General features: G+C 37.8%; 1 protein-coding gene across 2 annotated transcripts in view; it reads left to right on the top strand.

Annotated features, from left to right (window-relative positions):
* SMARCAD1 (SWI/SNF-related, matrix-associated actin-dependent regulator of chromatin, subfamily a, containing DEAD/H box 1) overlaps window positions 1-26,009 on the top strand; it is a 128,393-nt gene that overhangs the window by 55,814 nt on the left and 46,570 nt on the right. For both annotated transcript variants that reach the window (XM_023741346.1, XM_023741345.1), the window contains 2 exons: window positions 3,474-3,574; window positions 20,328-20,429. In XM_023741346.1, the coding sequence (XP_023597114.1) occupies window positions 3,474-3,574; window positions 20,328-20,429 (203 nt within the window). The remainder of the gene's footprint in view (window positions 1-3,473; window positions 3,575-20,327; window positions 20,430-26,009) is intronic.

Here is a 26,009-nt window from a genome sequence, read left to right as displayed (position 1 = left end):
CAGCCCTAACTTACTTGATTTTTTCCCTGAAATTGATAATGAGTGTTCTCAGTAAAGGATGAGAATTTATTAAATTGATAGCTTAGAAGTGCTATTTAGTGTAGAATATTAACTTGTTCTCTTACCTAAGTTTAAAATGAATAATTATAAACACACTAGTTTTAGATGTGGATAGCTAAACGTTGTGTGCTCTTACATAAGCTTTTGTACTAAAATTTTAGTTTGCATTTTCTCCCATGTTTACTCATTAAATATTGCAGATTATTTTTACCTTGTAGCCATGTTATATACATGTGAAAATTTAGTGCCATATTAACAAAAAAGGATGTATAAGTAGTTACTTAAGACTGACAAAAGCAAAGCTTTAATTCTTTCTAAGAAAAAATATGTCTACTTGACTTTGCATAAATCATCTAGTTTGAAGCTTTTTTTCAAACATAGAATATCATTAACAATGGTTACCTAACCCCGACAAATCTATGGGTGGTAGTGGAGTGGTGGTTGTATTTCCCCCTTTTTAAATGGATGCTGAAAATCATTAGTGTATGCAGAATGCTCATTTACTTTATGAAATGGATCTGGAGAAAAAAGTTAAGTATTGATACTGATATAATTAAATAATTATATTCGAAAATGTTAATGGCATCACTTTTATGTAGTTAGCCATGTTCTGAAATTTTTAAGCTTACAATTATAAAGCTGTCATGTACATCTGTATTTTGAATATTGTATTTCTACAAATTTTATTCCAAGTGCATAAGTAGGGTGGTGGTTGTTATTATGTCATGGAGTCTATTCCAACTCATGGCAACCCTATAGGACACAGTAGAACTACCCCATGGGGTTTCCTAGACTGTAGGCTTTACTAGAGCAGATCACCAAGTCTTATCCCATGGAGCTGCTGGGGAGTTCAAACCGCTAACTGTTTGGTTAGCAGCTGAGCACTTAACTGTTGTGCAGTCAGGCTTCCTTCATAATTGGGGTACTAATATAATGAGTGTTGAAATCATAAACGTTTTTGAGCTTTAGCGGGTGCTTTCATATTAACATAGCAATGTGTCTGAGTAAAATGCTCTCTGAAAGTGAAAAATACCAAAACCAAACCCATTGCCATAGAGTTAGTTCCAACTCATAGCAACCCTATAGGACAGGTTAGAACTGCCTCGTAGGGTTTCCAAGGACCGGCTGGTAGATTTGAATTGCCCACCTTTTGGTTAGCAGCTGAGCTCTTAACCACTGTGCCACCATGGTTCCCTGAAAGTGAAAATATTTAAGAAATAAATATATGTAAAGTACGAATATATAACATGGCTTTTTAAAAAAAAAATCTGCTTTATTTTTTGCTGTTGTTCAGAATATACACAGCAGAACATTTGCCAATTCAGCAGTTTCTACCTGTACAATTCAGTGACATTGATTACAGTCTTTGAGTTGTGCAACAATTCTCACCCTCCACTTCTGGGTTATTCCTCCTGCATTAACATAAACTCACTGTCCCCTAAGTTTCCTATCTAATCATTCAAGTTGCTGTTGTCAGTTTGATCCCATATAGGTAGATTGTAAAAGAGCAGAGTGTTCAAGACAAACATTCTTTACTTGTTAACCTAAAGTAAACTATTGGAGACATCAAGGGATATTTTTGGTTTAAGTTTTAAAGATTATCTCAGGGCAATAGTTTTGGGGGTTTATCCAGCCTCCATGCCTCCAGGAATGCTGGATCCCATGAGAATTTGAAATTTTGTTCTGCATTTTCCCCCTTTTGATCAGGATTCTTCTATAGAATCTTTGATCAAAGTGTTCAATAATGGTAGCTGGGCACCATCCAGTTCTTTTGGTCTCATGACAAAGGAAGCAGTTATTCATGGAGGCTGTTAGCCACACATTCCATTTGCTCCTCCTATTCTTTTTTTTTTTTTTAATTTTATTTTTTTTTATTGTACTTAAGGTGAAGGCTTACAGAACAAATAGTTTCTCATGAAACAGAAGTACACATGTTGTTTTATAACATTGGTTAACAAGCCCACAACGTATCAACCCTCTAACTTCTCAACCTCTTTTTTTTTTTGGTGAAAATACGCATAGCCAAAGATACACCATTTCAAAAATTTCTACATGCACAGTTCAGTGACATAGACTACGCTCTTCGAATTGTGCTGTTATTCTCACTTAAGATGAAGGCTTACAGAACAAAATAGTTTCTCATTTAACAGTTACTACAAATGTTGCCCTATGACGGTGGTTAACAATCTCAACACATCAACAATATCCTTACTCAACCTTGGGTTCCCTATCACCAGCTTCCTTGTTCCCTTCTGCTTTCTGGCCCTTGTCACTGGACTCCTGTACCTCGTTAATCTCATTTGGTTTTACGGGGCTGTCCACTCCCAGGCTGCTCCTCCTATTCTTGTTGCTCCAGGCAAATGGAGACCGATTGTTTTGTTTTGAATGGTTTGTTCTGTCGTGAGCTGCTAGCAAACTTTTAATACATCAGGCACTAGCAAGAAACTGGGAGGTGGAATGGAAGCACTAAACACATTAGGCCAGTTAACTGGAATGTCCCATGAAACCATAACTCTAAACCTGGAAACCAGGAAACCAAATCCGTTGAGGTGTTTGGTTGTACATAAGCAGCCACAGCAGCTATTTGTTTTTGTTTTTTAGTGGGGGGGTGTTGTAACACGACATCTTAAGATCATGTAGATTGAGTGTGTTTTCTGTTTTATGATATAGTATGCAGATTTCTCGTTACCGTTATACTTCCTTGTTTTTAGGTTAACAGTATTAATTGCTTTAAAATACCCATTGTCATTGAGTTGATTCCAACTCATAATGACCCGATAGAACAGAGTAGATCTGCCCCATAGGGTTTCCAGGGAGCAACTGGTAGATTCGAACTGCTGACGTTTTGGTTAACAGCCAAGCTCTTAACTACTGTGCCACCAGGCTGTCTATATCTCAGTTCCTCATTTGTATAATGAAAATATTACCTACTTTCTAGATTTGTTGTGAAAAGTAAATGAAACCGCTTACAAAAGGCCTTGTACAAAGCTTGGTTCATAGTACATACATAATAATTAGTGATGTCAGTGACGCTATTGAGGTAATGTACACTGATGTGCTCAACTTTTTTTCACTGCCAAGCACTCAGTCGTTGTGAAGAATTCCCCCCCCCTCCAACACACACACAATATTACTCTGTAAAATTACTGGTCAATTTAGAAATATATTTTTAGCATTAAATAATATGATTTGCAAATATAGTGTTACAACGATTTCTATTTTTAAAAGACTGAAAAGAGTCAGTTTACTTTTCCTTCAATTTCAACTGATTTTTCTTGAGTATACATACTACAAGGAAGAAAGAACACTAGGCCTGAAGTCAGGAGAAGTGCCTACAAATGTATTAGATTTTTACCTTTATTTTGATTGTTATTATTTGTGTGCAAAGTTTGAGTATTCTTCTGTTTTTAAAGGTGGTGGACCCAGGAAAAGAAAAGTTTCTTCTTCTTCAGAGCCATATGAGGATGATGAATTTAATGATGATCAATCTATAAAAAAGAAAAAGCTAGATCATGTAAGTTACATTTGAATTGCAGTATCAAAATTAGCTGTTTAAGTAAAGAGTACATTGTGTCTGGATAGGTAGACCTGAAAATCCACTTAATCAGTACTTTTTCCTTTTCACAGCTAACTCAGGAATTTTGTGCTTGCATTTAATTTGTGACTGTTTGCTTTTTTAAAAGTTTATCCAGGATTAATTGCTTATTTCCAAGTTATCAAGTTAATTTTTTAATTCTAGTGAAGTGCTGAAGTAACTTTTGGGGAAAGTATATTTTTAAATTGAATTTTATTTTATAAAAGTTATACATAGATACAGCGGTAAAACACCTAAAAAACAGCTGCCCTCTCACCACCACCATTTTCCACTTCCCAGAGGCAAACCTATAACTCTTCTAGATGACTCTTATGATATTCACCTCCATATCTAAAACTAATAGTGGTTTTGCCTTTATTGAGTTGCTCTAGCTTTCCATTAACTTTTACTTTACAAATGGAATTACTTGAAGGTATCCCAGATAACCACTCATTTTCAGATATAGCCTTCCCTGTTTACGCTGACAAGTTCACAATTTCTTTTTGGTTATCAAAATTAGAGGTAGTTACCACAACTAGCACAGTAACCTCTTTTGTTTTGTTGTTGTTGCCTGTGACTTAGTGGTATAAGAAACCCAAGATAACCAAGTGGCAGTTTATACCCTAATTTAATGTGAAAGTTATTATGTTCTCTGGTGGAGACATTCTTCCCTTTGGAATAAATATTAGTGGGAGGTAAAAATGCTGTGAGTGGGTTTTTAGGTGTGAAGGACATCTGTAGTGTCAGGGGCTAGGCCCACAGTTTCGTTTCCAGATCCATGCATAATGGTTACAGGAGAACTGGTGTCATATATCGATTGTTGATTCGGAGCATGTATATTATGCTGCGGCAAATGGTGAGATAAGTGAGCTCCATGAGCATGAATCCACTGATGTACTTTTCTTCCAATGAAGTTAGCTCCCTGGTCAGAAGCATTGTGTGGCAGTGTACTGTGACTGTGAATAAAGCTTCCATAAATCTGTGTATGGTGATGTTACTAGAAGCAGGTGGATAGGGAAGGCAAACCCATACTCAGAGTAGGTGTCTTACTGTCTCTTTCATGATGAAAGTAGTCCAATGTAATAAACTAGACAATTCACTGAACCTCCCGAGAAATGGAGCTATACTGGGGACTCACTCATTCCTGGCCTCTGCCCTTGGCAGGTTGGGTACTCGCCAGTGGTGATAGCTAGATAAATCTTGGTCAAGGACAATTTTACCTTGTTAATCAGCATGGACAGCCTGTATCCCTTTTGCAATGACCACTTTGTATATGGGCCCGCTTAGTAAGCATCCACGTGTCTACAGTCTTATTGATTTTCACAGAATGAGTTATCTTATCCACATGATTATTTCAAATATCGTGTGCAGTAGATGTCCTTTGCTGAACACTCACATCAGAAACTATTACACTCACATTATATTTTCATCCTGAGATGTTCTACACTGTAGGTTTTTTTTTTTTAAGTTGTTGTAGTTTAAATGAAGTTTATATTTCAAGTTAGTCTCCCATACAAAAGTTTATACATACATTGTTATGTGACCCTAATTGCTCTCGCCATACTGTGACAGCACACTCCACCTTTCTACCCCCAATTCTCCATGTCCATTCAACCAGCTCCTAACCTCTCTGCCTTTCCATCTCACCTCCGGACAGAAGCTGCCCATATAGTCTCTTGTATCCGCTTGATCTAAGAGGCACACTCCTCATGAGTATCCCTTTATATCCCACAGTCCAGTCCAGTCCCTGTCTGAAGAGTTGGCCTTGGAAATTGTTTTAGTTCTGGGCTGATAGAGAATCCAGGGGCCATGCTTTCTGGGGTCTGGTCTTCTTACTAGAGTTTGAGATCTGCACCCCACCTTTCTCCTGCTCCATCAGGGACTCTCTGTTATGTTCCCTGTTAGGGCGTTCATTGATGGTAGCCAGGCACCATCTAGTTCTTTTCTCAGGCTGATGAAGTCTCTGGTTTATGTGCCCTTTTCTCTTGGGCTAATTCTTTCCTTGTGTGTTTGGTGTTCTTCATTCTCCTTTACTCCGGGTGGTTGGGACCAATTGATGCAGCTTAGATGGCCGCTTGCTAGCTTTTAAGACCCCAGACGCCACTCACCAAAGTAGGATGCAGGACATTTTCTTAATAAGCTTTGCTATGCCTATTGACATAGATGTGCCCTGAAAGCATGGTCACCAGACCCCTCCCTACCCCTGCTACTCTGTCCTTCAAAGTGTTTGGTTGTATTTAGGAAACTTCTTAGCTTTGGTTTAGTCCAGTTGTGCTGACTTCCCCTGTAATGTGTGCTGTCCTTCCCTTCATCTAAGATAATTCTTATCTATTCTCTAGTTAGTAAATAACCCTCCCCCTCCCTCCCCACCCTCCTAACCATCAAAGAATGTTTTCTTCTGTGTTTAAACCTTTTCTTGAGTTCTTATAATAGTGGTCTTATATAATATTTGTCTTTTTGTGACTGACTAAATTTACTCAGCATAATGACCTCCAGCTTCCTCCATGCTATAAGATGTTTCACGGTTTCATTGTTGTTCTTTATCCTCGTGTAGTGTTCCATTGTGTGGATATACCATAATTTGTTTATCCATTAGTCCATTAATGGGCATCTAGGTTGTATCCATCTTTTTGCTATTGTGAACAGTGCTGCAGTGAACATGAGTGCGCATATATCTATTCGTGTGATGGCTCTTATTTCTCTAGGATATATTCCAAGGAGCGGGATAGATGGATCATAAGGTACTTCTGTTTCTAGCTTTTTAAGGAAGTGCCAAATCGATTTCCAAAGTGGTTGTACCATTTTACATTCCCACCAACAGTGTATAAGTGTTCCAGTCTCTCCACAACTTCTCCAGCATTTATTTTGTGTTTTTTGGATTAATGCTAGACTTGTTGGGGTGAGATGATATCTCATTGTAGTTTTGGTCTGCATTTCTCTAATGGCTAATGATCGTGAGCATTTCTTCATGTGTCTGTTAGCCGCCTGAATATCTTCTTTGGCGAAGTGCCTGTTCATATCTTTTGCCCATTTTTGATTTGGGTTATTTGCCTTTTTGTTGTTGCGGTTTTGCGGTATCGTGTAGATTTTTAGAGATCAGACGCTGAGTGGATTTGTCATAGCCAAAAATTTTTTCCCAGTCTGTAGGTTGTCTTTTGACACTTTTGGTAAAGTGCTTTGATGAGCATTTAAGTGTTTGATTTTTAGGAGCTCCCAGTTATCTAGTCTCTCTTCTTGTGCTTGTGCATTGTTACTTATGGTTCATGTTGTGTTTATGCCATGTATTAAGGCTCCTAGTGTTGTCCCTATTTTTTCTTCCATGATCTTTATCGTTTTCAATTTTATATTTAAGTCTTTGATCCATTTTGAGTTAGTTTTTGTGCATGGTGTGAGGTATGGGTCTTGTTTCAGTTTTTTGCAGATGGATATCCAGTTATGCCAGCACCATTTGTTAAAGAGACTGTCTTTTCCCCAATTAATGGACTTTGGGCCTTTGTCAAGTATTAGCTCCTCATAGGTGGATGAGCTTATATCTGGATTCTCAACTCTGTTCCATTGGTCTGTGTATCTGTTGTTGTACCAGTACTAGGCTGTTTTGATTATTGTAGCGGTATAATAGCTTCTAAAATCAGGTAGTGTGAGGCCTCGCACTTTGTTTTTCTTCTTGAGTAATGCTTTACTTATTCGGGGCCTCTTCCCTTTCCGTATGAAGTTGGTGATTTGTTTATCCATCTCATTAAAAAACGCCAGTGGAATTTGGATTGGGATTGCATTGTATCTGTAGATCGCTTTGGGTAGAATTGACATTTTCACAATGATGAGTCTGCCTATCCATGAGAAAGGTATGTTTTTCCGCTTATGCAGGTCTCTTGGTTTCTTGCAGTAGTGTCTTGTGGTTTTCATTGTATAGAACTTTTACGTCTGGTTAGATGTATTCCTAAGTATTTTATCTTCTTGGAGGCTATTATAAATGGTATTGATTTGGTGATTTCCTCTTCGAAGTTCTCTTTGTTGGTGTGAAGGAGTTCAACTGATTTTTGTATGTTTATCTTGTATCCTGAAACTTTGCTGAAATCTTCCATTAGTTCCAGTAGTTTTCCTGTGAATTCTTACAGGGTTTTCTGTGTATAAGATCACATCATCTGCAAATAGAGATACTTTTCCTTCTTCCTTACCAATTTGGATGCCATTTATTTCCTTTTCTAACCTAATGGCTCTGGCTAGGACCTCCAGCACATTGTCGAAGAAGAGTGGTGATAAAGGGCATCCTTGTCTAGTTCCCGTTCTCAAGGGAAATGCTTTCAGAGTCTCTCCATTTAGGATGATGTTGCTGTTGGCTTTGTATAAATGCCCTTAATTATATTGAGGAATTTCCCTTCTATTCCTATTTTGTTGAGTGTTTTCATCATGACTGGGTATTGGACTTTGTCAAATGCCTTTTCTGCATCGATTGATAAGATCATGTGGTTCTCATATTTTGTTTTATTAATGTGATGGATTACATTGGTTTTTTTTCTAATGTTGAATCATGCCTGCATAACTGGTATAAATCCCACTTGATCATGTTGAGTTACTTTTTGATATGTTGCTGAATTCTATTGGCTAGAATTTTGTTGAGGATGTCAATTTTCCTGAGGGATATTGGTCTGTAATTTTCTTCTTCTGTTGTGTCTTTATCTGGTTTTGGTATAAGGGTTATGCTGGCTTCATAGAATGAGTTTGGGAGTATTCCATCCTTTTCTATGCTCTGAAATACTTTTACTAGTAGTGGTGTTAACTCTTCTCTGAAAGTTGGTAGAATTCTCCAGTGAAGCCATGCAGGCCAGGGTTTTTTTTTTTTTGGAGTTTTTTAATTACCTTTTCATTCTCTTCTGTTATGGGTTTATTTAGTTGTTCTACCTTTGTTTGTTTTAGTTTAGGTAGTTTAGGTAGTAATTTGTCCATTTCCTCTAGGTTTTCAAATTTGTTAGGTACAGCTTTTCATAGTCTTTTAATTTCATTTGGGTCTGTTGAGATATCACCCATCTAATTTCTTATATGGCTTATTTGCTTTCTCTCGTGTTTTTCTTTCGTCAGTTTGGCCAGTGGTTTATCAATTTTGTTGATCTTTTCAAAGAACCAGCTTTTGGTGTTGTTAACTCTTTGAATTGTTTTTCTGTTCTCTATTTCATTTAATTATGCTCTAATTCTTATTATTGCCTTTCTTCTGGTGCCTGAGGGCTTGTTTTGCTGCTCTTTTTTCTGCTTGTTCCAGTTGTGGGGTTAATGCTTTGATTATGGCCCTTTCTTCTTTTTGGATGTGTGCATTTATTGTATAAACTCACCTCTGAGCACTGCTTTTGGTATGTCCCAAAGGTTCCAGGAGGGTGTGTTTTCATTCTCATTTGATTTTATGAATTTCTTTATTCCATACTTAATTTCTTCTGTAACCCAGTAGTTTTTGAGCAATGTGTTGTTCAGTTTCCATGTGTTTGATGTTTTTTTCCTTGCTTTTTTCTGTTACTGATTTCTACTTTTTGGCTTTATGGTCAGAAGAGATGCTTTGTAATATTTCGATGCTTTGGATTTTGTTAAGGCTTGCTTTATGGTCTACTCTGTGGTCTATTATGGAGACTGTTTCATGTGCGTTGGAAAAGTGTGATTGGCTTCTCTTGGGTGGAGTGTTTGGTATTCGTCTATGAGATCAAGTTGATTGATTGTAGCATTTAGCTCTTTCATGTCTTTGTTGAGCTTCTTTCTGGATGTTCTGTCTTTCACCGAAAGTGGTGTGTTGAAGTCTCCTACTACTATTGTGGAGCTGTCTGTCACTCTTTTTCATTGCTGTGAGAGTTTGTCTTATGTATTTTGGAGCCCTGACATTGAGTGCGTAAATATTTATTATAGTTATGTCCTCCCAGTGTATTGATTCTTTAATCATTATGTAGTGTCCTTCCTTATCCTTTGTGGTGGATTTTGCTTTAAAGTCTGTTTTGTCAGAGATTAATATTGCCACTCCTGCTCTTTTTTGAGTGTTGTTTGCTTGATATATTTTTTTCCATCCTTTGAGTTTTAGTTTGTTTGTGTCTGTAAGTCTAAGGTATGTCTCTTGTAGGAAGCATATAGACAGATTGTGTTTTTTTAATCCAGTCTGCAACTCTCTGTCTCTTTATAGGTATTTTTAGTCCATTTGCATTCAGCGTAATTATGGATAGGTACAAGTTTAGTGCTGTCATTTTGGTGTCTTTTTTTGTGTGTTGTTCACAGTTTCTTTGTTCCCCTTAATTTTCTGTGCTGAGTCGTTTTTATTTATTTTCTTTTCATCATTTTCATTGTTGTTGATTTTGTGTTTGTTGAGTCTTTATATTTTTCTAGTTTTTTATTTTGACTTGTAGGATTGTTAGTTTCCTTTGTGGTTACCTTAATATTTACTCCTGTTTTTCTAAGTTTATACCAGTCTTTTATTTCTTTATATTGCCTTGACTTCCTTTGCATATGAAAAATCTATGTCTACATTTTTTAAGTCCCTCTTTTTTGTTTTAATGTTGTCATCTTTTACGTATTGACATGTGTTTCCCTATTTTCAGTGTTCCATGTTTGATTTATTTTTGTGACTTCCCTATCTGGGTTGATGTCTGGTTGCTCAGTCCTGTGTTCTTGTCTTGGGTTGTTATCTGATGTTACTGATTTTCTAATTAGAGGACTCCCATTAGTATTTCTTGTAATTTTGGTTTGGTTTTTGCAAATTCCCTAAACTTCTGTTTATCTGGAAATGCCCTAAGTTTGCCATCATATTTGAGAGACAGTTTTGGTGGATATATAATTCTTGGCTGGCAGTTTTTTCTTTCAAGCCTTTATATATGTCATCCCATTGCCTTCTTGCCTGCATGGTTTCTACTGAGTAGTCCGTGCTTATTTTTACTGACTCTGCTTTGTAAACGACTTTTCGTTTACTCCTAGCCGCTTTTAAAATTCTCTCTTTATCTTTGGTTTTGGCTAGTTTGATTATAATATGTCTTGGTGACTTTCTTTTGGGATCTACCTTTTGTGGGGTTCGATGAGCATCTTGGATAGATGTCTTCTCATCTTTCACAATATCAGGGAAGTTTTCTGCCAACATATCTTCCACAATTCTCTGTGTATTATTTGTTATCCCCCTCTGTTCTGATACTCCAGTCACTCATAGATTATTCCTCTTCATAGAGTCCCACATAATTCTTAGGGTTTCTTCATTGTTTTTAATCCTTTTATCTGACTTTTTCCTCATATAAGTTGGTGTCAAGTGCTTTATATTCAGTCTAATTCTGACTTCCATTGCTTCAGTTCTGCTCCTGTGACTTCCTATTGAGTTGTCTAGTTGTGACATTTTATTGTTAATCTGGAGTTCTGATTGCTGTCTCTATGGATTCTTGCAGCCTGTTAAATTTGTCACTATGCTGTTCTCTAATCTTTTAAATTTCCTCTGTTGTGTGTTCTGCGTTTTGCCTAATTTCCTTCCGAATGTCTTGAAGACTTCTGTATATTAATCTTTTGTATTCTTTCTCCGGTAATTCCACAAAATTTTCCTCTTCTGGGAAATTTCTAGATTCTTTATTTTGGGAGCTTGCTGAAGCCATCATGGATTGCCTCTTTATGTGATTTGATACTGATTCTTGTCTCCAAGCCATCAATAAGTTATTATATTTATTTATTCAGTGTTTGCTTACTGTGTCGTAGCTTCTTGTTTTGTTTTGATATGCCCAAATAGGCTGCTCGTATGAGCTATTTTGATTATTGGCACGTTTGAAGCTCTAATGTCCTGTCACCAGGTGGTTAGATCTGTTATTAGGTATGTGAGCTCAGGAGTACACCTACTCCTCCTGTATAGATTCGGCTCAGGTGCCCAGGTAGCTAGTCAAGTGTGTGGTGTAGGTTCTACTTACATTCCTAGAAAGGCACGGGTGATTGGTTTAGGCACAGGCATCTGGCTGCAGCAGGGGGACACACTCTCTGCAAGGCTTGGGGCTGACAGCCACACCCAGGTGTCCAGAAGGAAGGTGTGTCCCTGTTCCTTAGAGCGGGTAGGTGGGTGGGTTTTGCAGCCAGACTATGAGCACCTAATGCTGTTGGCTGTAAGGACTGCGGGGCACCTCTTATTCATGGGCCCCTCTCGCAGGTGGCTAGATGGCGTGAGTGGAGCCACCAGTCCTCAGGTGCCTGATGTGGGTAGGTGAAGACCTTGTTTAATGGGCAGAGCAGTGTCAAATGTCAAGAACCTGCCGCTTTACAACTGAAACAGTTGAAGTTAGAGTTGCAGTATATACCCTGTTGTACTGCGGTAATGATGTTCTGCATTGTTGAAATGAGCCCACACAAGTCTATGCAGGGTAAAGGTACTCAAAGTCCGTGGATCCCTTATGTCTGTTCCTAGGCAAAGGAGCTGTGCCTATCCTGGGTTCCTGGCTTAGGGGAGCCGGCAGTTTATTTTTACCCTATGTGTTAATTTGTTCTCTCTCCAAGGCAGGGAGAATTGCTCTGGTAGTGTGACGGATCCTAGTTCCGGCCCAGGGGACTTGGCAATTGTTGAAGCCAGTCTGGGACCCAGTGCAGAGCAGGGAGCGGGGAGGTATATTTGAGAAAGGTTTTTCCGTAAGGTTTTTTTTTTTTTTTTTTTTTTAATCTATGCGCTAGGCCGTACGCATCTAATCTTTTGCCGAGCCAGGGGTGCCTCTCACTGGTTCTGGGTGGCCGTGTAGACTCTATGGCATTTGGTCTCTCTCAGTGCAGAAAACGCAACTCCTGAGCACCGCTGCTTGCCTGCCTCACCGCTCAACTCTGAGCTGTTCAGGCCTGAAGGGTTCAGGCTCTCGCCAGGTCAAGTATGGCAACTCCTCACTGCTTGTGAACGGTCTCTCCCTCCCCCTGCCGCTCAGTCCAGTTCTTCAACTCTGCCTTTGATGTTTAGTTCTCCCAGGTTGCCATATATAATCGATTCACTTGTTTTTTCGTGTCTCTGTTTAAGAGGGTGCACCGGAAGCAACTGAGTAGTCCCCCATCTTGGCCCCATCTCCAACAGTGTACTTCTTCCCCAGACTTCCTTGCTGATGATCTTCTAATATTTTCTCTTTATCCACTGTCCATGATAATTACCTTGATCTGTACCTCTGGCCATCTGTTTCCACCAAAATATTCTGTAAAATGTACTGCCCAAAGTTGTGAACAGCAGTTTACTCTTGACTGGTTCTAGTATTTTTGCAAAAACCCTTTGTAAATCGTGTTTAAGGTCTTTCCCCCTTTATCTGATCATAAAGAATTCTCTTAGTGCTGTAGATATTGTTTGAAAGGAGGAGCAACAACAAAGCAGGAGTAGGTACCATGGGAACCCGAGCCACTTGCACACATAACTTATTTGTTCCTCCTGAACATGGTTGAAGTCCATTGTCAAATATACCATTTCCACTTGATGACGGGTTGCTCCTGCATGATCAGTTTTAGGCTTGGTTGATCAGATACCCAGATCACATAGCAGTTCAAGTCTTATGGACTGTTGATGTCCCATGGTCAGTGGTTCTGTATCTAATAGGGCACGCTATCAAAGCCAGTAACTGTTTCTCAGAAAGGGAACAGTCAGTTTTATTGTAACACTTCTATTAAATTTTTGAGTTTGTTCCAATGCAACTAATATATTAGAGCACAACCCTAATTTTGCATGCCTGTGTATAATTTTGTCCGTGAGAAACACTAGGTCAACAGAGAAAACGGCACCCAGCTAAACTGAACCACATGAGAATACACAAAATACAAACACCTCAAACATCTGGTTACCTTATTTCTCCATGTGTGTTATCCTACAAGGTTATGTTTAGCTGTACTTCACCTTTTTGAACTTTTCTATTTCTGAAAACACTTGTTCACCATCATAAACATATCTAAGCATGTTCGTTCAAAAATGGCAAGCAGTGCATGCAAAAGGAAAGTTTTAAGACTTGAGAAGAAGCTTAAAACAAAATGTTTTAAAGAAATAAGAGCATGTGATGTATCTGAGCAACAGGTATAAAGGAATTCACATTGTGAACCATCAGAGACAACATTGTGGAAATAAAAACATATGGCTAGAATAGGTGCAAGTGCTGTGAAATCAGTTAGAAGAAGGCCTAAGGAAGTAGAAGAAAAGGAAAGATTGTTGAGCATATGGATTGAAGACCAAACAGTGAAAAAATCTGGAACAGCCTTTCTCACATACATCTTTGAATCTGTATCAGAAGACTGTAAACAGAAATACCATGCAGAAGTCGCTCTTTTAGCTCCGTAGTGGCTGGTTTAATGTTTTCAAATATTGCTAAAATCTCCACAGCCTTCTGCTATTAGGCAAAGCACCAAGTACAGATGAGAAACCTGCAAAAGAATTTTCCAACAGTGATAACAGAAGTAAATTGAAGAAAGTGGCTATGTATGTTAGAGCAGATTCTCAGTTTTGATGAAACAGATACCTATTATGAATGCATGCCTAAGAGGACCTAATTCTAAAAGTCAGAGATCATGTCCAGGATTTAAGGCTCTGAAAAGTAGCATAACTGATATTTAGCACCAGTGCCAGGTGGAGACTTGAAGCTGAGTCCATTAGTGGTTTATCACTCACCAAACTGTGAGCCCTTTGAAAGAAATTGTTAAATTCAGCCGTGGGGTTCACTACATGTATAGCAAAAAAGGATGGTTGACTGTTCAAATCTGCATTGATACTTTTACTGAATTCTTCCCTTTTATAGAGGATTATTGGAAAAAAAAAAAAACTTAGCTTTTAAAATTCTTAGTGCATCAGTCTATCCTCTACAAACTCAATTCAAACGTCATGTTCATCTTTTTGCTTAAAAAAAAAAAAACCTCTCTCTCTAATAGTTTCTTGTTAAAGATGTGATTGTTGACTTACTATTGATGGTGAACATTTAAGATATTAATTGCTGTTACTGAAGTTGAGAATGCAGAAATGGTTATAGAATTTTGGAACAGATTTAATACTAGAATGACAATTAGTACCATTGTAGAAGCCTGGAATGATACAACAAAAGAGCGTTTGCATTATATGTGGTGGAAAATTCTCCTGGACTTGACTCATTTTGAAATGTTTGATCTTTCAGAGAAACTTGGAAAAATAAAAGCAAGCTGTGTTGATCTAGAATAACAGATTGGATTTGAGGAGGTAGAAAATGAAGATGAAGAGCTAGGGCCTCACCCTCATGATCTAACCATAGAATACTTGCAACAACTTGTTACTGATGGCCATTAGATGTAGAAAATAATGAAGATAACGATGATGAAAACCAAAAAGGCTACATTATGACAGCATAACCCATGAAATTACCAGATGTCTTAAGTGTTACGGAAAAACAGTTGTACTAGCTTGAAGATAATGACTTTATTGCTGAACGTAGTAGAATAATCATGTGTGAAATTTGGAACCACATAGGCAGCCTTAGCATGAAAGAGGAAGCTAGCAAAACAGCACAAGTTGGATTTATATTTTAAGCCAATGCAGATCACAAGCGACACCCTTTCATATTCAGCATTACAACTTTGTGTCCATTTTCAGATATCACTCTCTTATAATGGATTGAATTGTGTCCCCCGAAGATATGTGTCAATTTGGCTAGGCCATGATTCCCAGTATTATGTGATTGTCTTCCATTTTGTGATCTAATTATCCTCCATTTTGTGATGTGTTGTAAATCCTAACCTGTATATGTTATAGGGTTGCTGTGAGTCGGAATCAACTTCATAGCAACGGGTTTTATATGTTAATGAGGCAGGATCAGTGTGGGGTGTATCTTGAGTCAACAGTCTTACAAGAGGGTGTGACTTGAAGTCACCACTCTTACGTAAGTCACCACCCTCACTCAAGTCACACCTTTACTCGAGTCACACCCTTATTGGAGTCACCCCCTTGCTTGAGTCACACCTTTTATCTTACAAGAGATAAAAGGAGAAAGAAGTGAGTAGAGAGGAGAGGGACCTGATTACCGCCAAGAAAGAAGAACCTGGAGCAAAGCACATCCTTTCGACCCAGGGTCACTGTGCTGAGAACCTCCTAGACCTGGGGAAGATTGATGCCCTAGACATGTGGAGATTTCCAAGGAACACTGGGCCCACAGATATTGAAAGGAGACAAGGACCTTTCCCCAGAGCCAACAGAGAGAGAAAGCCTTCCCCTAGAGCTAGCACCCTGAATTTGGACTTCTAGCCTCCTAAACTGTGAGAGAATAAATTTCTGTTTGCTAAAGCCATCCGCTTGATTTCTGTTATAGCAGTGCTAGATAACTGAGATACCTTCCTTCCACTATTTCACAGTAACTCACAGACTTTAGACCTTTCATTGCTCACATCCACAAGCAAATTTCAGGTAATATTTATGGCAGCATTTATTGTTTCTTAGCCATTTAATTTGTGTAAAACTGTGCTGCCATTTTTGTTAGGTTCCTTTCTCTTTTTTTATGTGTCACTGATGAAAGTTTTTTTTACTGTGCCACTAGCATGATTTTTTCTCATAAACACTATGGTTTTATTTTCTTGATTTTTCATAGCATGGTAATTTTTTGAAATGCATATGTCATGTTATAGCTGTGGTTGTTAGAAGAGAATATGACCTTGCTTTGAAACCATATGGGTCCCTGTTGTGATTTCCCCATTGGGGCTTGCAAGAGACTTCATATAGCATCTTACTTGCCACGGATTCTTTGTGAATCATGCATCTGTTAGTCATGAGATGCATGTGGTGGAGCACCTTGCACAGCACCCTGGACCAGGGACTTCTCTTAATCTAGGCCACATTCATAACTGACAGTCTTAAGGGCTACTTGGTAAAGGGTCAGAGCAACACACACCTAATGAAGTATACCTTGCCTCCAATATCCGAAGAAGCCTATAAAGTCTTGTATCTTTTTCTTAAAGGCAGGCAGGGTGCAGGCATTTAAGTTTTTTATAGAGCAGATTTTGCAACATGCTACAAACTGGACCTCTGTAAAATTCATGAAAATGGTAGGTACTGGATTTGGGGAGTGTAGTTATTTCCTATGCTTTGACATGCATGTAATTTCATAAGGCTATTTAAAATATCCACTACTTTCTGTTTAGGAAGTCCAGTCACTGTGATGTCTTTAATGTTGTTTTGTGAGTTGTGCAAAACTATCATATTCTGCAAGATCCGTCCAGCTTTTGTATAGGCCCATGAGTCACATTACATTGGGATAGAATGATGGTGCCAATCTATGCAGTACCTTCAGGAATATGGTATTGCTACTGCTGTTTTTTGTTATTATTTTGATAGAGTGGGTGCAGTTCTAGGGATTTTGATTTTGTATTTTCTGCAATAATGGCCCCTTACTCCATGGGTCAAGAAGTGAATATAGATTTCTGCTAGTGCCAAATATGTCTCTTACAACTGTACATTCTGGAACTGGAGAATAACCAGAGGGTTGACTCATCCTGAGATAATTGAGACAGATTTGGGCCCAAACTCCTTTTATTATCCTTTTTCTGTAAACCGCTGAACCACATGGGTATTTTTGGTAGCAAGGGATTAGCAGAGTGGGCAGAAGAATGGGATCCAAGAGCAAATGAAAGGTTCACCATATATTGAGTATTTCATTTGTGTTACCATGTATTTCCAAAATCTATACACTGTTTTACAAATATTTTATCTTTTTCTTTTTTGAGGTGAAATTCACATAACAAATTAATCATTTAAAGTGAACATTTCAGTGGCATTTAGTACATAACAATCTTGTCCAACCACCACCTCTGTTTAGTTTCAAAACATTTTCATCACCACGTGATAAAATCCCATACCCATTAGGCAATCACTCCCTCTTCTCTCTCTCCAGCACCTGGTAACCATCAATCTGCTTTCTGTTTCTTTGGATTTACACATTCTGGATATTTCATACAATATGTGACCTTTTGCTTCTGGCTTCTTTCACTTAGCATAATATTTTTGAGGTTCATCCACGTTGTAGCAAGTGTCAGTATTTCTTTTTATGGCTGCATAATATTCCTTTGTATCTATATACCACAATTTGTTCTGTTTATCTGTTAATGGACATTTGGGTTACATCTGCCTTTTGGCTGTTGTGAATAGTGCTTCTGTGAATATTCATTTGTTAGAGTACCTGTTTTCAGTTATTTTGGGTTTATACCTAGGAGTGGAATCACTGGGTCATATGGTAATTCCGTGTTTAACTTTTTGAGAACTGCCGAACTGTTTTCCATAGCAACTGAACCATTTTACTGTCCGACCACCAATGGACAAGGGTTCCAATTTCCCTGCATCCTCAACCAACACTTGTTATTTTCCATTTTTTTAAGCCATCCTGGTGGGAATAAAGTGATAACTCATTGTGATTTTGATTTTGATTTCCCTAATGACTAATGAGGAGCCCTGGTGGCTCAGTGGTTAAGAGCTCAGCTGCTAACCAGTTCGGCGGTTTGAATCCACCAGCTGCTCCTTGGAAACGCTGTGGGGCGGTTCTGCTCTGCCTCTAGGGTCGCTGTGAGTTGGAACCAACTTTCTAGCAACGGGTTTGGTTTTTTGGCTAATTACTAATTATGTTGAACATCTTTTTACGTGCTTGTTGGCCGTTTGTATGTCTTCTTTGGAGTACTGTCTAAGTTCTTTGTCTTTTTTTTAATTGGGTGGCTTGTCTTATTGTTGAGTGCTTTGTATACTCAGGACACTATAACCTTATTAGGTATATGATTTACTAATATTTTCTCCCATTCCATAAGCTGTCTTCGAATATTTTATCTTTTATGTTACCCTGTTCTTGTTTTGTGATTTTAATATCTTATCTCTGAAGATGTTATTTTTTCTTTTCCTGGGCCATCTAGCCATTGGGTGATTTCTGCTGGCGTATCTTTAGGACTTCTTGGATTGGTTACATCCACCAGAAAATGTTTTTCTTACTCTCTTGCCTGGGAGTAAAGAACAGACTATCAGTGTTCCAAGAACTAAGGGGGGAAAATGAACTAGATCACTAACAATCTAGAATCTTTCTTCCTTATTCTTAAGTCTTTCTTGCCTTCCCAACATCAAGTGTTGGTTACTTGTAATTTTTTCTTTCAGTTTGTATTACCCAAGTCTACCTTGGATCAGCTTTCATCCTTAGCTTAGCCCTGTCTGGTGCATGGCATTTTTTTATTAATAAATCCATTCAGTCAACTAGGGATATTAAAGTTTTCTTGCGTATTATTTACACTTTTCTTTTATAGAGCTTTTATTCTTACGAGTGAGGTGCAGTGCTTCCTTACCAAATCTAACTCACCCCTTCTTTTTTTGAAAACTTGCTGCATTATAGCTTCAGTCTTTTCCTCCCTTCATCTCATTCCCCCTTTCCACAGATAATGCTGACAATTTTTCTATACTAGGGTGACCCACCTTTAACCATGCTACTACTTTAAATCACAATTTTTATTTTTCTATATTTGAAAGAATAGTTTTCCTTCCCTGTACCCTTTTCCCTCCATTCTTTACCTCTGCCTAGATACTAGATAAGTTTGAGCTTTGGAGTTAGCCAGGACTGACTTTGAATCCTGTATTAGCTGATTATTAACTGTATGACCTTGGAAAAGTTAGTCAGCACCTCTAAGCTGAAAGTAATTCTTACACTGAAAGATTAAGAAATAGATAACATTTAACTTTAATATATTAAAAACTCAAATGATATCACTTGCATTTTTCCCTAATTTCCCACTTCCACTAGAGGTAGACGTCTCCAGTATCCTTAAAGCATTTGTTTCATCCATCTATATACTCCTGCTAAAGGATTAAACTTCAGATATAATTTTGAGCTTGTACGCAGTGTTTCCCAAAGTACTAAAGGAATGTACAGGTAATCACTTTAGGCAGTAATTCATTTCAGATATTTCTAGCCCCTCAACCCCAAATGAGGGCATTGGTAGTTCAGTGGTAGAATTCTTGCCTTCTATGTGGGAGACCCAGGGTCGATTCCTAGCCAGTGCTCCTCATGCGAAGCCACCACCCATCTGTCAGGAGCTTGTGTGTTGCTATGTTGCTGAACAGGTTTAAGGGGAGCTTTCAGACTAAGACAGTCTAGGAAGAAAGGCCTGGTGATCTACTTCCAAAAAATAGAAGGTAAAAAAAGAAAAGTTCTAGAAGCACTAATTTATATATAGCCCTTTGGCGTAGATAAAAGACTCAACAAATAATTGTTGATTAATGTACTTTTTGGTATAAAAAAGAAAACCTTGTGGATTAAAACAGTCGAATCTGCAGCCCATCATGGGGTGGCACAGGAGTAAGTAGAGTTTTTTTGTGTTGTGAGTGGGGTCTCCAGGGGTTGGAGGCTGACTCAGCGGGAGCTAACAACACCACAAAATCCCCTCGATCCATACTTTCACTGGTACTATTACTTGAAATGATAGTAAAGTAGATATTTAAGTTTTTAAAAAATAATTCAATGAAATACAGTAACTAATGCATTTTGAGCAGTATGAATCAAGTTTGAGTTATTGGATATGCAATCAAGGTCTTTCAGTAATCTTAAAGCAGCAATATTTTTTATCTTTAAGATATAAATCTATTTTCACGTGAACAAAAAGAATTCATTTTGAATTCTTCTAGATCAAATGTACTGATTTCCAAATCAAGTCAAAATACAAACTTAATTGCCTTAAGACCATTGTTATTGATGAACTTTTAAATTGTTTCTCTTTTTTTGCTCCCCGTTAGGGAGAAGAATCAAATGAGTCTGCAGAATCCAGCAATAATTGGGAAAAGCAGGAAAGTATTGTATTGAAATTACAAAAGGAATTTCCAAATTTTGATAAACGGGTGAGTAGTCTTTTAAGGAAACTTAATCAGTGGGTACTAAATGTATTACAAAGTATTGTTTGAGATAACCATGTAAAAGATTTAAAAGATTTTTTTTTACTGTTTTGTTTTCCTTTTACATATTCTCTTTCATTAATGTTGTGAAAATTTTTTTTCATTGTGCTTTAAGTGAAAGTTTACAATTCAAGTTAGTTTCTCATGTAAAAATATATACCTACATTTTTATATGACCCTATATGCTCTGTCTATACTGTGACAGCCCACTCCTCCTTTTCTCCCCAGATTTCACGTGTCCATTCAACCAGCTCCTGACCCTCTCTGCCTTCTCATCTCTCCTCCGGACAGGAGCTGCCCATTTAGTCTCATGTATCTACTTGAGCTGAGAAGCACACTCTTCACAAGTATCATTTTATGTCCCATAGTCCAGTCTAATCTTTGTCTGAAGAGTTGGCCTTGGGTATGGTTTTAGTTTTGGGCTAGCGGAGAGTACGGGGGCCATGTGTTCTGATGTCCCTCCAGTCTCAATCAAACCATTAAGTCTGGTCTTGCTACTAGAATTTGAGTTCTGCACCACGCTTTTCTCCGGCTCTGTCAGGGACTCTCTGTTTTGTTCCCTGTGAGGGCAGTCATTGGTGGTAGCCAGACACCTTCTAGTTCTTCTGGTCTCAGGCTGATGAAGTCTCTGGTTTATGTGGCCCTTTCTGTCTCTTGGGCTAATCCTTTCCTTATGTTTTTGGTCTTCTTCATTCTGCTTTGCTCCAGGTGGGTTGGGACCCACTGATGCATCATAGATGGCCACTTGCTAGCTTTTAAGACCCCGGACGGCACTCACCAAAGTGGGATGTAGAACATTTTCTTAATAAACTTTGTTATGCCAGTTGACCTAGATGTCCCTGAAACCGTGGTCCCCAGACCCCTGCCCCTGCTACTCTGTCCCTTAGAGTGTTTGGTTGTATTCAGGAAACTTCTTAGCTTTTGATTTTGTCCATTTGTGCTGATTTCCCCTGTAGTGTGTGTTGTCCTTCCCTTCACCTAAGATAATTCTTGTCTACTATCTAGTTAGTGAATACCCCCTCTCCCTCCCTCCCCACCCTCGTAACCATCAAAGAATGTCTTTTGTGTTTATACCTTTTCTTGAGTTCTTAAAATAGTGCTCTTATACAATATTTGTCCTTTTGCGACTGACTAAATTCATTGGCATAATGCCTTCTAGATTCCTGCATGTTATAAGATGTTTCACAGATTCATTGTTGTTTTTTATCGTTGCATAGTATTCCATCGTGTGAATGTACCATAATTTGTTTATCCATTCGTCTGCTGATGGGCACCTAGGTTGTTTCCATCTTTTTGCTATCATGAACAGTGCTGCAGTGAACATGGGTGTGCATATACCTGTTCATGTGATGGCTCTTATTTTTCTAGGATATGTTCCAAAGAGCAGGATTGCTAGAACATATGGTACTTCTATTTCTAGCTTTTAAAGGAAGCGCCAGTTTCCAAAGTGATTGTACCGTTTTACATTCCCGCGAACAGCGTATAAGTGTTCAGTCTTTCCACAACCTCTCCAACAGAATAAAATAATAATTTATTATTTTGTGTTTTTTGGATTAATGCTAGCCTTGTTGGGGTGAGGTGGTATCTCGTTGTAGTTTTGATTTGCATGTCTCTAATGGCTAATGATCATGAGCATTTCCTCATGTATCTGGTAGCCACCTGAATGTCTTCTTTGGCAAAATGCCTGTTTATATCCTTTGCCCATTTTTTAATTGGGTTATTTGTCTTTTTTTTTTTTGGTTTCAGTATCTTGTAGATTTTAGAGATTAGACACTGATTGAATTTGTTGTAGCCAAGATTTTTTTTTCTTTGGGTTGTCTTTTTACACTTTTAATGAAGACTTCTGATGAGCTTAAGTGTTTGATTTTTAGGAGCCCCCAGTTATCTGGTCTTTCTTCTGGTGTTTGTGCATTGTTACTTATGGTTCATATTATGTTTATGCCATGTATTAGAACTCCTAGCATGTCCTTCTTTTTTCTTCCATGATCTTTATCGTTTTAGATTTAATATTTAGATCTTTGATCCATTTTGAGTTAGTTTTTGTGTATGGTGTGAGGTATGGGTCTTGTTTCATTTTTTTTCAGATGGATATCCAGTTATGCCAGCACCATTTGTTAAAGAGACTGTCTTTTCCCCAATTAACAGACTTTGGGCCTTTGTCAAATATCAGCTGCTCATAGGTGGATGCATTTATGTCTGGATTCTCAGTTCTGTTCCATTGGTCTATGTATCTGTTGTTGTACCAGTACCAGGCTGTTTTGACTACCGTGGTGGTATAATAGGTTCTAAAATCAGGTAGTGTGAGGCCTCCCACTTAGTTCTTCTTCTTGAGTAACACTTTACTTATCTGGGGCCTCTTCCCTCCATGTGAAGTTGATGATTCGTTTCTCCATCTCCTTTAAAAATGCCTTGGACTTCAGATTGAGATTGCGTTGTACCTGTAATCACTTTGGGTATAATTGGCTTTTTCCCAATGTTGAGTCTTCCTATCCATGAGCATGGTATGTTTTTCCACTTATGCAGGTCTCTTTTGGTTTCTTGCCGTAGTGTCTTGTAGTTTTTGTTGTATGGGTCTTTTACATCTCCGGTTAAATTTGTTCCTGAGTATTTTTTCTTCTTGGGGGCTGTTGTAAATGGTATTGATACGGTGATTTCCTCTTCGAAGTTCTCTTTGTTAGTGTAGATGAATCCAACGATTTTTTTTATGTTTATCTTGTATCCTGAAACTTTGCTGAAATCTCCTATAATTACAGTAGTTTTCTTGTGGATTCTTTGGGGCTTTCTGTGTATAAGATCATATCGTCTACAAATAGAGATACTTTGACTTCTTCCCCACCAATTTGGATGCCCTTTATTTCTTTTTCTAGCCTAATCGCTTTGGCTAGGACCTCTAGCACAGTGTTGAATAAGAGTGGTGGTAAAGGGCATCCTTGTCTGGTTCCCATTCTCAAGGGAATGCTTTCAAAGTCTCTCCATTTAGGATGATGATGGCTGTTGGCTTTATATAAATGCCTTTAATAATACTGAAGAATTTCCCTTCTATTCCTAATTTTGTTGAGTGTTTTTATCATGATTGGGTGTTGGACTTTGTCAAATGCCTTTTCTGCATCCATTGATAAGATCATGTGCTTCTTGTCTTTTGTTTTATTTATGTGATGGATTATATTGTTTTTCTAATGTTGAACCATCCCTGCATACCTGGTATAAATCTCTCTTGATTATGGTGAATTATTTTTTTGGTATGTTGCTCAATTATATTGGCTAGAATTTTTTTGAGGATTTTTGCGTCAATGTTCATGAGGGATATTGGTCTGTAATTTTCCTTTTTTGTGATGTCTTTACCTGGTTTTGGTATCAGGGTTATCCTGGCTTTATAGAATGATTTGGGAGTATTCCTTCATTTTCTATGCTCTGAGATACCTTTGGTAGTAGTGGTGTTAACTCTTCTCTGAAAGTTTGGTAGAATTCTCCAGTGAAACCATCTGGGCCAGGGCTGTTTTTTGTTTATTTTTTATTGTACTTTAGGTGAAGGTTTACAGTACAAGTAGCTTCTCATTAAACAGTCAGTACACATATTGTTTTACGACATTGGTTAACAACCATTTGACACGTCAACAGTCTCCCTTCTCAACCTTGGAGGATTGTTTTTTTTTTTTGGGTGATAATATACATAGCCAAAGATATACCATTTCAGAAATTTCTACATTTAAAATTCAGTGACATCAATTACATTCTTCCAGTTGTGCTGCTATTCTCACTATCCTTTTCCAAATTATTCCATCACCATTATCTTCCAACTCACTGCCCCCTAGGCTTCCCATCACACCTTTTGAGGGGAGTTTTTAAAATTACCTTTTCAATCTTTTCATTTGTTATAGGTTTATTTAGTTGTTCTACCTCTGTTTGTGTTAGTTTAGGTAGGTACTTTCTAGAAATTTGTCCATTTCCCCTAGGTTTTCAAATTTGTTAGAATACAATTTTCTATAGTATTCTGTTACGATTCTTTTAATTTCAGTTGGGTCTGTTGTGATATCACCCATGTCATTTCCTATATGGGTTATTTGCTTCCTCTCGTGTTTTTCTTTTGTCAAAAGTTTGGCCAGTGGTTTATAGATTTTGTTGATCTTTTCAAAGAACCAGCTTTTGGTCTTGTTAACTCTTTTGTTTTTCTGTTCTCTGTTTCATTTATTTCTGCTCTAATTCTTATTATTTTCTTCTGGAACCCAGGGGCTTCTTTTGCTGCTCTCTTTCTGCTCGTTGGAGTTGTAGGGTTAATGTTTTGATTTTGTCCCTTTCTTCTTTTTGGATGTGTGCATTTATTGCTGTAAAGTGTCCTCTGAGAACTGCTTTTGCTATGTCCCAAAGGTTCTGGTCGGATGTGTTTTCATTCTCATTTAATTCTGTGAATTTCTTTATTCTGTCCTTAATGTCTTCTATAACCCAGTAGTTTTTGAGTAAGGTGTTACTTAGTTTCCATGTGTTTTGATTTTTCTTCCTTGTTTCTTCTGTTAACTGATTTCTGCTTTTGTGGCTTTATGGTCAGAAAAGATGCTTTGTAATGTTTTGATGCTTTGGATTCTATTAAGGCTTGCTTTATAGCCTAATATGTGGTCTCTTCTGGAGAATGTTCCATGTGTGTTGGAAAAGAAAGTATACTTGCCTGCTGTTGGGTGGGGTGTTCAATATATGTCTATGAGATCAAGGTGGTTGATTGTGGCTTTTAGATCTTCTGTTTCTTTATTAAGCTTCTTCCTGTATGTTCACTCCTTCACCGAAAGTGGTGTTTTGAAGTCTCCTACTACTGCTGTGGATCTGTCTATCTCTCTTTTCAGTGCTGTTAGTTTGTTTTATGCATTTTGGAGCCCTGTCGTTGGGTGCGTAAATATCTATTACAGTTATGTCCTCCCAGTGTATTGACACTTTAATCATTATATAGTGTCCTTCCTTAACCTTTGTGGTAGATTTTACTTTAAAGTTTATTTTGTCAGAGAAATATTGTCTCTCCTGCTCTTTTTTGAGTGTTGTTTTCTTGATACATTTTTTTCCATCCTTTGAATTTTAATTTGTGTCTTTAAGTCTAAGGTGTGTCACTTGTAGGCAACATATAGACAGACAGATCATGTGTTTTTTTATCCATTATGCCACTGTCTTTACTGGTGTATTTAGTCTGTTTACATTCAGTGTAAGTATTGATAGGTATGAGTTTAGTGCTGTCATTTTGATGTCTTTTTTGTGTGTGTACACAGTTTCTTTGTTCCACTTAATTTTCTGTGCTGAGTCATTTTTCTCTGTATTTTCATAGTTGTTGAGTCTTTATATTTTTTATTTCGACGTTTAGGATTGTTAGTTTCCTTTGTGGCTACCTTAATATTTACCTCTGTTTTTCTGAGTTTAAACCACTCTTTTTACTTCTTTATATTGCCTTGACTTCCTCTACATATGAAAAATCTATGACTACATTTTTTTGTCCCTCTTTTTTGTTTTAATGTTGTTATCTTTTACATATTGATATCAGTTTCCCTATTT

Source organism: Trichechus manatus, unplaced genomic scaffold, assembly GCF_000243295.1.
Source record: "Trichechus manatus latirostris isolate Lorelei unplaced genomic scaffold, TriManLat1.0 scaffold00178, whole genome shotgun sequence".
In the NCBI taxonomy this organism is placed as follows: domain Eukaryota; kingdom Metazoa; phylum Chordata; class Mammalia; order Sirenia; family Trichechidae; genus Trichechus; species Trichechus manatus.
The sequence above is the reverse complement of the archived record's forward strand: the minus strand, read 5'-3'. Positions and strand labels throughout refer to the sequence as shown.